This window comes from Manduca sexta, unplaced genomic scaffold (genome assembly GCF_014839805.1).
Source record: "Manduca sexta isolate Smith_Timp_Sample1 unplaced genomic scaffold, JHU_Msex_v1.0 HiC_scaffold_3646, whole genome shotgun sequence".
Taxonomy (NCBI): domain Eukaryota; kingdom Metazoa; phylum Arthropoda; class Insecta; order Lepidoptera; family Sphingidae; genus Manduca; species Manduca sexta.
This window is the reverse complement of record NW_023594737.1, coordinates 1-10,626: the sequence shown is the minus strand read 5'-3', so window position 1 is coordinate 10,626 and position 10,626 is coordinate 1. Positions and strand designations below refer to the sequence as shown.

Sequence of the window (10,626 nt, the reverse complement as noted above, 5' to 3'; positions counted from 1 at the left end):
TTTATATGACTTCTGCAGCAAATATGCATGTGTCAAAAAATTGCGAAACGTTGACCTTGGTGACTAAATGCCGGACACGAGCAAAGAAAGTTATCTCCAGCTTCTAACTGTCAATTACTAACGGAATATTACCTTAAAATTTCCCTTTTAGGTCACAATTCAATTCACAACACGAACCACTACACAGCACATATTTATATATATTTACAGTTATTAACACTAAAACACAGTCACCATTCGCCACAAAGTTTAGTTTGATATTAAAGTACTGTCAAAAACTTGCACTGCAAGTCCCGTGTGCCGGATTTGTATTATATATCCTTCCTTTACGGGCAAATGTAAGTTATGCTTGCGTAAGAACGAGACAGATGTATAAACTCAAGTACGACCTAAAACCTGTGCAGATAGAACCTTTTTGCGCGGGTAAAAGTAACGGGTTTTTCTTGAGATGCGTGAGATGAGATGGCATGTGTAAGGTCATTGGTGTTAGAGCGAGTTAGCAATATAAGGTCACGTTGCAAAGTTTGTATGCAAAGTATAGACTGAAAGCAAAAAATAGATTATATATAAAAGTACATAAGCTTTTACAGTCGGAATATCGTTGTAGTTAGTTTTATGAATGAACATAATATTATTATTATATAGATATATTTTTGCAATATTCTAGTCGCGATAAAATGAAATGGGACAATCGTGTTATTTTTATTATAGAAGCAACAAAGCGTTTCAATTACGTTGAGGGTTTATTTTACGTTGAGGGTTTATTTTCATGCAGAATTAAAAAACAATTTTATTATTATTTTAACAGCAACAACCTATGTGTTCGACTTCTGGAGCTCGTATAAAGTATTTGGAATAGGGATGATTAAATTTTGTGGCGGATTGAAAATAGTTATAAGACCATATTTTTGTTATTTTTAGTGACTAAAGGGTGAGATGTGGCATAAAGGGCGAGTGAATGATCAACTTGCTGTAGATATAACTCGTTTTCCTGCGGTAATTATATTGACCTAAAAAATAATTCATAATAATCTATCTGGAATAACATACAATTATATAAACATTGTTTAGACATTTACTCATGAACAGTCATTTTAAAGTAATAAGTTTTTGTATCTTTGAGAAACAAATTATTTCTTAACATTTATAATAATTATCAATTAAAGACGAATTAAATTGTACCTAAGTATTTAGCTAAAAAGAAACGAGCGACATATATTTAATACCTTAAACACCGGCTATGTGCACATTATGTCTAAATAAGGTATATTTGCGTGTGTAAAGATTTGTCTGGTCCGGAATCTTTGTTTACGTACGTTTGCAATCATGATAACGGATCTTCTTAAACGTGTTTTGGTTTCGGAGCACGGAAGATACTACATACATTTTCTTGGGCATTTCATAAATTTCGGTACAGCGCCATCTACTGGCAACAGTGTATACAATTTACGAATACTTATTACTTACGAGTTCCTTTGAAATTGAAGCTTTTCTAGATGTATAATTTATTTGTCTATCAATTTGTAGATGGCTTTTATGAAACTGTCGTTCGGAATCTTTTTATATTTGCAATAATACGTCTCGTACACAAAGCAGAACCTTCTCTTAGAAGCTTTAAGATATTGAAGTTAATTATGATGTTTTGCTTAGCTAGTGCCTCGTTGTATACTCATAAATTATTTAGATCTGAAACTTCCTACTCAAATACTGGTCTAATGCGATTTAATAAAAATCTTCCGAAATCTAGAAGAGTGATCTTAGAATGTTTAAGCTCAGCTTTAAAAACAAGATAATAACATAGCTACATAATACATTCAGTACAGAATATTGTGGCCCATGGTCTTGCCATTTTACAATCCATTTTAGATAAAAAATCGAAAGTATCAGGTACCGTTTCAAGCTTACTATATATCGTATAAACTTCCATTGAAATACCCTAAGACTGCTACAAGAACTATTGTTTTATTATCTTTATTATATAATATATTTTATTTCTATATTTCAACGCCAATATTATCTAGCGTAGGGTATAAGTAACATAAAAAAAAAACTTTCAAAATTAAATCATAATAACATTTATTTATGGAGATACTATTTTATAAATAAAGATTTTTATTTACATTAGGTGTCCCTTATTAAAAATAGGACAGATTAAATTAAGAAAGTCGGTGGGACACACACAAGGATTTTAAGAGATAAATTATTCGTCATCTCCGGATTTTACTGTGTTATTCCTTTTAATTTCCACGTACATTGGAACATATGTTGGTTTACGAAAACCACTTATGACTAATTCAAGTCTCCTTTTTCTACTACTCTCTGGAGTGATATTTAAAGCTCTTAAATTTTGACTGATGGTTCTATAATGACCGTTTATTTGGGGAACGTATGTCTGAACTGTTGTTGTATCTTCAAATTCTTCAGTTGTTTCAATTGTTGCTTCCATCGTGGTTGTTTTGGTAACTTCATTCTTGGAAGTTACAATATGCGTGTTTGCATTATCTTCGTCATTGTCTTCTCTGAAATTTCTTCTATTTGCAATTGCATCTCTGTTTCGTAACTTGATGTATTCTTGAGGTATTTTAGCATCTTCGTGGTTGAATTTTAATATGTCCGATGGACTTGTGAATGAATTTACTTCAGGAATAACTGTTGTTTCGAAGAAAGGCAACATTGTTGTCACTTTTGGTAACGGAGGAGTTGTTGTTCTGTCTTGTATTGGTATGATACCAGAACTGCCGACATGAAAATCTTCAACTTGTGATGTAGATAGAACAAGAGGAGTTTCAGTTGAATAAGGCTGGGTAGGCTCTATTAATATAGGTTTAAACGGTTCCGTTGTTGTATCATCTGGAACTTGTTTAGTATTTGCCTCTGTTTTAATATCTGGAGAATATACTTTACATGTACAATCATATTCGTTCCTGCTGCTTCTTGATCATTTTTATCAATATCCAAGGATACCGTATTATTCTTCATAAATGTTTTAGTATTATTTTGGTACAATATTCGAGATTTTCTACGTATAAATGTACGCCGTATAGGTACTGTTGGTTTTCTTTTAAAATGTGCCGTAGGTCGGGATGTGGTAAAAGTATATTTTATTTAAATTTACTTGCGATTTATTTAAATTCACTCTACTTTTAACACCTACATCGGTAGCAGATTTTAGAGGGAATAAATTTAACATAACACTAAATGATTTTGTTGTTGATGGTAGTTCAGTAGTGTGAACCACATTAGAGGCACTATTAGTTTTTCTTCACAGTTATGACCAAAACAATTGTTACTATTACTCATAGTTTTAAAGTAAGGTGGTATTGTAGAAATTTCGGGAATTGGTGTAGGAACTGGCGAAAATCTGAGAAAACCATCAGCCAATAGATTAACTTCACCAGGATTTTCAGGCTTGAAAAGGAATAGTGGATCTGACTGGTGGTTGGAGTGAGATATTTCTGATTTAACAGTGCTTTGTAAAACTAGATCTACTTTCGTTTTCGGCCCATTTCCTTCACTTACATTTATCATTGGCTCCACATACATTCCAGTAAATGCTATATGGGTACTAGGCGTTTTAGTATGCATATCTCCAACTTTTGCGTTGATAGTTTTCTCCAGGTACTTAATAATTTGCCTTATATTTTGTAACCTTTGTGCGTTACGATATTTCTCAACCCACGTTCTAGAACCGTACCTTTTACTAAACGGCAAAGGCGTTGGACTTCGATATTCAAAGAAAAACGGTCTTGGACTAGTCCGTCTAACGTCATTAGTTCTATAGTTTTTTGGTGGTGTTGTTAAATTATGAATATGGTTGTTATGTTTACTAGCGGGTATTACTCGAGTGTCGGATCGAGGTAGCTATTTTCTTGCATAGCGTTAACGAGTAGCGGCATTCGTTCGTAATAATCTTGGTCGAAACCGAAGTAGGGTCAAGTCGGTCTGCTATGGGTTGATCATAGATATTTCCCTCCTTGGCATTGTTATCAACTCTCCTATTTTGTACTAAACTCCATTCTACTGCAATCCCGTATTCATAGATAAGTAGAATTACCTGTCAACATTATTTCGTTATTAGCCTTTATATGTATGTATATGTTTTACTATTAATTATTAAAAGAGACGAGATATCTACAATACGGGAAATATAATTATTGCTCTACATATTAAATATATAAATAAAACTAAATAATATATATAAAAAACTTTGTGTTGAATTGCATTTTCAATTTAATTATTTTTAAAAGTAAGATATATGTATTTCAAGGTGTGAACTAAACATATAAAAATAAAATAAATAAATGATGATCATTAAAAATTAAAATACAAAACGCAATAAAAATATTTATCTAAATTTATTTGTTACTTTGTGAGGGCATACATGAATTATACATTTTTTGTATTAAAAGGAATTAGTTATTTTATGTGCTAATAGTTTCAAAAGATTGCTAATCTGTGATGAGATACTAAATATTAGGGAAGTCATAAAGGTTATTGTTCACATTAAAATCATAATCGTGAGTATCATCTTGCTTCCAATCGTTTCTTTGTATTTCCAAATAACCAGATCTAGATTGAGGCAACATTGAACCTGGTGTCGTCGCTACGTTTTCTTTACTTTCCACAACTTCCATAATTTCCTCGTGCTTTGGAATATCTGTCGGAGTAGGGGTTGTATCCGTCTGATTAATTGTCGGGCCTTCTGAGAATTTTGAAGTTTGTTTCAATTTGTATTCTTCAAAAATCGTCATCCTGCACCTTCTTCATCATATCCAAATTGATTTTTCACCATGAATGATAGCATATGATTTATAAACTTCAGTAGACTTTTCAATTTTTGGTGTTTTTGTTTTTCGCTTGTTTTATATTTGGCTTACTGTTTATTAGTTTTTGTAAAAACATACTTCCTATTTTGTTTTCGAACGAAAATTCATTATTTCTGTATTTTTGAACTGGAAGCGAAGGAACAGTGATATCGCTAAATGCTTTTATATTATATTGTTTGTTACAACTTCATTTACCTTATTCTTTGAATTTCTTTGCATTATTATTATGGGAAATATTTCACTTTTAATTAACTTTAAATTATGCATATCAAGGCGTCATACTTAGTAGCAATCTTTTTGAGTAGTGATAAAATAATCGTCGTATTCTTCGTTGCTAAGAATAGATTTATTCATTATTTTATTTGTAGCTATGGTAGGTTTGGAAAGTTCAAAATCATTTGAAATTGTTGATACATTAAATTTCTGGATTTGTCATTAGCAGAAGTCATAGGCTTTGTGGTATGAGATTTAATACTTTTAGGTTCAGTTGCTTCTAAGAAGTTTTTTTTACTGTAGTTGGTTTTCGTAATTATCTATTCGATTTTCTGTTGAATCCATTTTATGATTTTTTTTTTATTTAAATTATTATTAAGAGGTAAACTTACTCTTTTGCTTTGCATATAATGTTTTATTAAACCTCCTTTCACTTTATTTTGGTTTGATAAATAGGCCTTCTCTGAAGTGGCCTTAATTTTTTTCTATGAAAGTAGGATTTGTAATTGCATTAATTGGCTTTAAGGTGGTGAATCTTGTTGTTGCAACTTTTTATTCATTTTCGGAGAGAATTTAATTATCTTTGTTGATTCCCTTTGTTACATAACGTTGACAAAGACATTTTTGAATAAGGTATCAATTGATTCAAATTACTCATTAACTTGGTTATTAATTCACCCAATTTTATGGGGCATTTACAGTTTTAGTTTCAACCACTGGAGGTGTTTTTACATTTTTGCATATTGGGGACGGGATGTTTTCTTTTTAATTTGTATCGTTTTACTTATAATTGACGCAGTGCTGGGCTCAAAAGGTTTTTTGGTTTGTGACTCTCTTTTCATCATGGGTAGATTAGATCCAGGGCCAACTTTATCGTTTATCATCTTTTCAAAATAATTCAAAATCCGTTTGTAATCTCTTATCTTTCTTATTTTAGTCATATACTCTAAATTTCTTGTTGGTTGATAATACACTATCGGTGATGATTTAAATTCAATGGCATAGACTCTCGACGTAGGAGACTTAAACCAATTCCTAGGGTCAGAGAAATATTTTTTCATATTGTTGTTCTGTAGTATCACTTGGTTCGTAAATTGGGTTTTGCACTCGTATAATCTTCCATGACCTTCTCGAAAAATATGTTTTGTTTCAATGCTTTTATAAGTATCGGCAGCAGTTTAATTGTAGATTGGTCCAAATTAAGTTTGGTTTTGGAGTATTTGGCATCAAACGGAATGGTTCTGCTGAATCATTGATAAAACTCAAACCAATTGGGTTTCGTGTAGCTTCTATTCTTGTTACTTCCAGATATAATGCTGTATTCGTAGACAGGAGAAAGAACGCTCTGTAAAAAAATATAGCATTTAAATACAACATATTAAGATTTTAAAAGTGGGAAAAATATCTTATCTATGTTATTTTTATTGCAATTTTCATGTTAAAGCGATCAAAATATATACTTTTTATTTTCTTTGTAAATATGTCATTATAATATTATTAAGTGATGCATATAAAGACAGTTATAGTTTAGTAATAGTGCTATGTATTAATAAACAACGGAAATAGATTCTAACTATTACCTATAAACAAAATATATTGCATCAGTAATTACTTACCTTCCATATTTTTAAGCTTTGACAGTAAATGAGAAAGGAAGTTACACAATCTAAACAAATAACTACTATGTTAATTCTGTGGTAATAGCATTTTCAAATCAGACACAAAGAGTTCTACACGCAACATTTCAATAGTAGGCATGTCAGAAAATTATAATACTCGAAATTTTCAAAAAGTCACGCCACTGATTTCTTTAACAAAATTGTAGTACTTACATTTCATAATTGAAATGTGTTAGAAATAAACTTTTAGTTTTTCTTTTTGAATTTCAAACGTCGCAATTATTTTATGTTGCAAATGTGAAATAAGAAATGAGCTACATATTGCTGCCAATTTTATCACACACACACGCCTATTCTTCCCGATGGGGTAGGCAAAGGCGCAACCAATGCACCCACTTTCGTGCATTCCCGTGTGTATTCCGTCCCATGTGATAGGGGGCGAACCTATCGCCATATCATTCAAGAACCGGCCTGATGCTGAGTAGAGTAATCCAATATCATTTCACCCGACCCAGGATCGAACCCGAGACCTCAGCACTGCAGTCGACTGACGCTACCGAGACAGTAACCAATTTTATCACTATGTAAAGTGAGCCATTTAAACAATGTGTTGCCAATGTGAAAATTGCGTAAAAGTACGCTATAAAATATAGCTTCCTTTATTACGTTTGAATAGGCTATCGGGGTTGCCAAACAGTTAAGTACTCTATCTATGTGTAAAGTTTGCAATACACATAACATTCTTTCCTAAGTTAACAAGTAGCTGGCTTGTTCGATAAGGTTATGAAATATATACAAAATGAACAGTTTAAAAACAGAGGAAGTTATTTAGAGAAATGTTTGGATTTTTTATGAAACCAACAATTCCTTAGAGATTACAATTATTTTATTTATTTATTTATTTCACTTTGTACACATGGTATACAGGCGGATTTAATGCCATGGGCATTCTCTCCCAGTCAACCTTGGGGTGGTGTAGAGAGGATTATTATTATTATTATCTTCCTATAATTTATTTTATTCTAGTATGTAAACTGTCTTTACTTTAGGTGAAGTAAAATGAAGTGAAACGTAAGAAAAATTTCGTCCAGCAATAATTTAAATGTTCTCAGTGTCTCACTGAACCCAAAGGTCGTCATCACGCGGCGTTTACGAGCGCTAATAGCAGCTTTCTCGTGTTATCACGGCACCATGCGTATGCGCATCCACCATGACGCACCACGCGACGCCGGTGGTGGATGAAATCTTACACACCTTTCCGTAATTTGATGTAATCTAAACTTCCGTGACTTTTGACTGACATAAAGCCTACAGCAATGTAAAGATTATAAATTCGAAAGAAATTAAATTTACAACTGGTTATTTATACCAGTTTTTTTAAAGGAAATAAAGAAAACTGTAACCGTATCCGTGGATTTTTAATACATTTTGCACTGCATTCCTCTATAGAAAACATAATATATGCTGTCCAACTAGATCAAGAAAATTGGAAACTATCCTTTTGAAGCATATTCTATATATAATATATTCTACTTATTAGAATAAGATAATGATTTTCTACTGAGCTCATACTCATACACATTGTATAAATACGCTAACAAGAAATAATTGTCGATTTAAAATAATAAACAGATTGTAATTGTTCAAAACCCAAATATGGCGTGATAGTAATAAAATAATTACAAAAATGTCTACAACTACAAAAGAAATAATTACATTTTAGTTTTTTGATTCTATGTATTCTAGAATTAAGCTATGTTTTGAAATGCGTCGATTTATCAATAATGATTGTTTGTTCGTTGTTTAATAAACAATGCCTATCTAACTGACAGTATTTATCATCGTAGTTGAATTAATGTTGCTGCTATTTGAATAAAATTTGCCGATTCAGAAGTAATTGGTGGTACAATTTTGAATTTATTAAGAATAAATCCAATTCTAAAATTGATGTGAACAAATTATAGAAGTTATTTCTTTTCTACTTATACTCGCGAAGATTTGTAATTATCACAGGGACATTTTGTGTTTATTCTCTACTGAAGTAACTTGTCTGTAAATCTTTCTAAAATAAATAAATAAATACTTGGTGCTAATTACAGTGCAATCATTTTATAAGCTGACGTGTAGAGCAATCTAGTAACAAAAATTTAAAAATCCTGAAAATAATTAATATATGAAAATATTTTACTTTTAACCTATCAATTGTACTCAGGCTCACAAATCCTTTATCACACAAAACACATACAACAACTAAACAATTACAAAAATATTGATTTTCCCAAAAGTATGTTTTAATATCTATTACTAAATACGAAAAACACAAAAGCTCCCATTAACCTTAATAAAATGTAAACAAATATTTTATTAACCTACCACTACCAACGGTAACAGTAATAGCTGTGGAGACAGCAGCGCACGCGCACCCCTGTCGGATCTGTCGCTTCCTGGACAGTCTCAGGAACTCTTCAGTCCTAGCGTCGATGGTTCTGTAGAGGCCGAACTGCGTGATCCCCGAGGACCCGTCACTGGACATGTTTCACATTGCTAGCGCACCACAGACTGAGTTGACGAGCGTCGCTTGTGCAGGCGCATGAAACTGTAGTGGATTCTTGTGACTGTTTCCTTTGAGTGGTGGTATGCGTGTTGGTAAGTTATCGATGGTAATTCAAAATAAAAAAATTGTGGCAATCCAAGAATGGAGTAATTTATTTTCATTTATTTATACATCGTAATATATATTTAGTATATATTAATATACCATATACATAATGTTAAATCGTTTGAAATAATGACTTTATAGTACTGAAGTCAAGTGTTGGTGATGTTCTCATCATTTCTTATTTCCAGCACAGCCATAGTCTCTTCAGATTTAAGTGGCACTTCAAAACGACTATATAGTTTAACACACCATCGCACAAATAGGACATTGCAAAATGTGATGATATTAAAAGCTTTTAAATATTTTGTAAGGTTACTATAATCGGTGAAGTTAATAAATGAAATGATCATACGACGTAGGTCTTATACCTCCTACTGCATACTAATATAACTAATGTGAAACTTTTTGGTTATAAGAAGTAAATTCAGAAAGTATTGAATGGATTAGAATGTTTGTTACTCCGATCATGTTTTGAACATTACACCAGCATTCAAATAAAACTATTTTGTGGATTTTATCGCGGTATACATATCATAATTTTCTCTCTATGTTTCGAAGACTGTAGGTTCGTAGTCACGGGGTAGACTGAGATACATCGGTATACCAACCAAAGTCCGTAGTGGCCTTCCTCGGCACGTACGAAACGTTCCCTGGATAAACATATATAAGTATAAATTTGGGTAACATCAACAGTGATGTTCTGAACTTTACGCTGTCTTATATCGAATTAATCCTTTTACAAACGAAGCCGCGAGCATATTGGCGGTTGATGTGCTAATTGACTTAAACGACATATTTATCGAAAAAAAAAGCGTTCGAGTCGCGGCCAGCGCACTCGCGATTTATTCTCCACCGACAAGTGAAAATGTACATAACGCTTAATTTATTCATACACGTCGCATTTAATGGCGATTTATATCGCTATTATGCTATCTCATATAATTAAAGCCTCCATTAGCCTTTTACTGTTACTGTTATGTTATATTCATTTTTGATGTTAGTGTTGCGAGGACGGATGTTATGTAATGTTTAGATAATAATTATTTTGATGATGATTTATTATATTTATGACATAATTCGGATATTGTATTTAAAATTCAATGAGCCTACATATAAACTATTATACACTCTGACGATCTAAAATCAGCTCTAAAGATGTTATATACTTTATTGGTTTCTTTGAAAGTACTATACTTTTAGGCAATAGAAGGAATACTGAAATAAATTGAATATCATTTTTATAATAATTTATAATTTGTTTAAGCAATTCGATGGCCATTCTCAAAACGTAAAATAATTAATTTTCTAA

The 10,626-nt window shown here is 31.9% G+C and overlaps 1 protein-coding gene and 1 pseudogene across 1 annotated transcript; both read right to left on the bottom strand.

Moving 5' to 3' along the window:
• Positions 1–2,200: 2,200 nt before the first annotated feature.
• LOC119193138 lies at positions 2,201–2,879 on the bottom strand. Its single transcript, XM_037446791.1, has one exon. The coding sequence runs from the start codon at positions 2,672–2,674 to the stop codon at positions 2,201–2,203; it is 474 nt and encodes a 157-aa protein (XP_037302688.1). The 5' UTR covers positions 2,675–2,879.
• A 304-nt stretch (positions 2,880–3,183) lies between these two features.
• On the bottom strand, positions 3,184–9,191 carry LOC119193137 (annotated as a pseudogene).
• Positions 9,192–10,626: the final 1,435 nt, after the last annotated feature.

What these genes read in the sequence shown, in the direction of transcription:
- LOC119193138 (XM_037446791.1), bottom strand. Translation starts at nt 2,674, where the DNA reads ATGTTGCCTTTCTTCGAAACAACAGTTATTCCTGAAGTAAATTCATTC.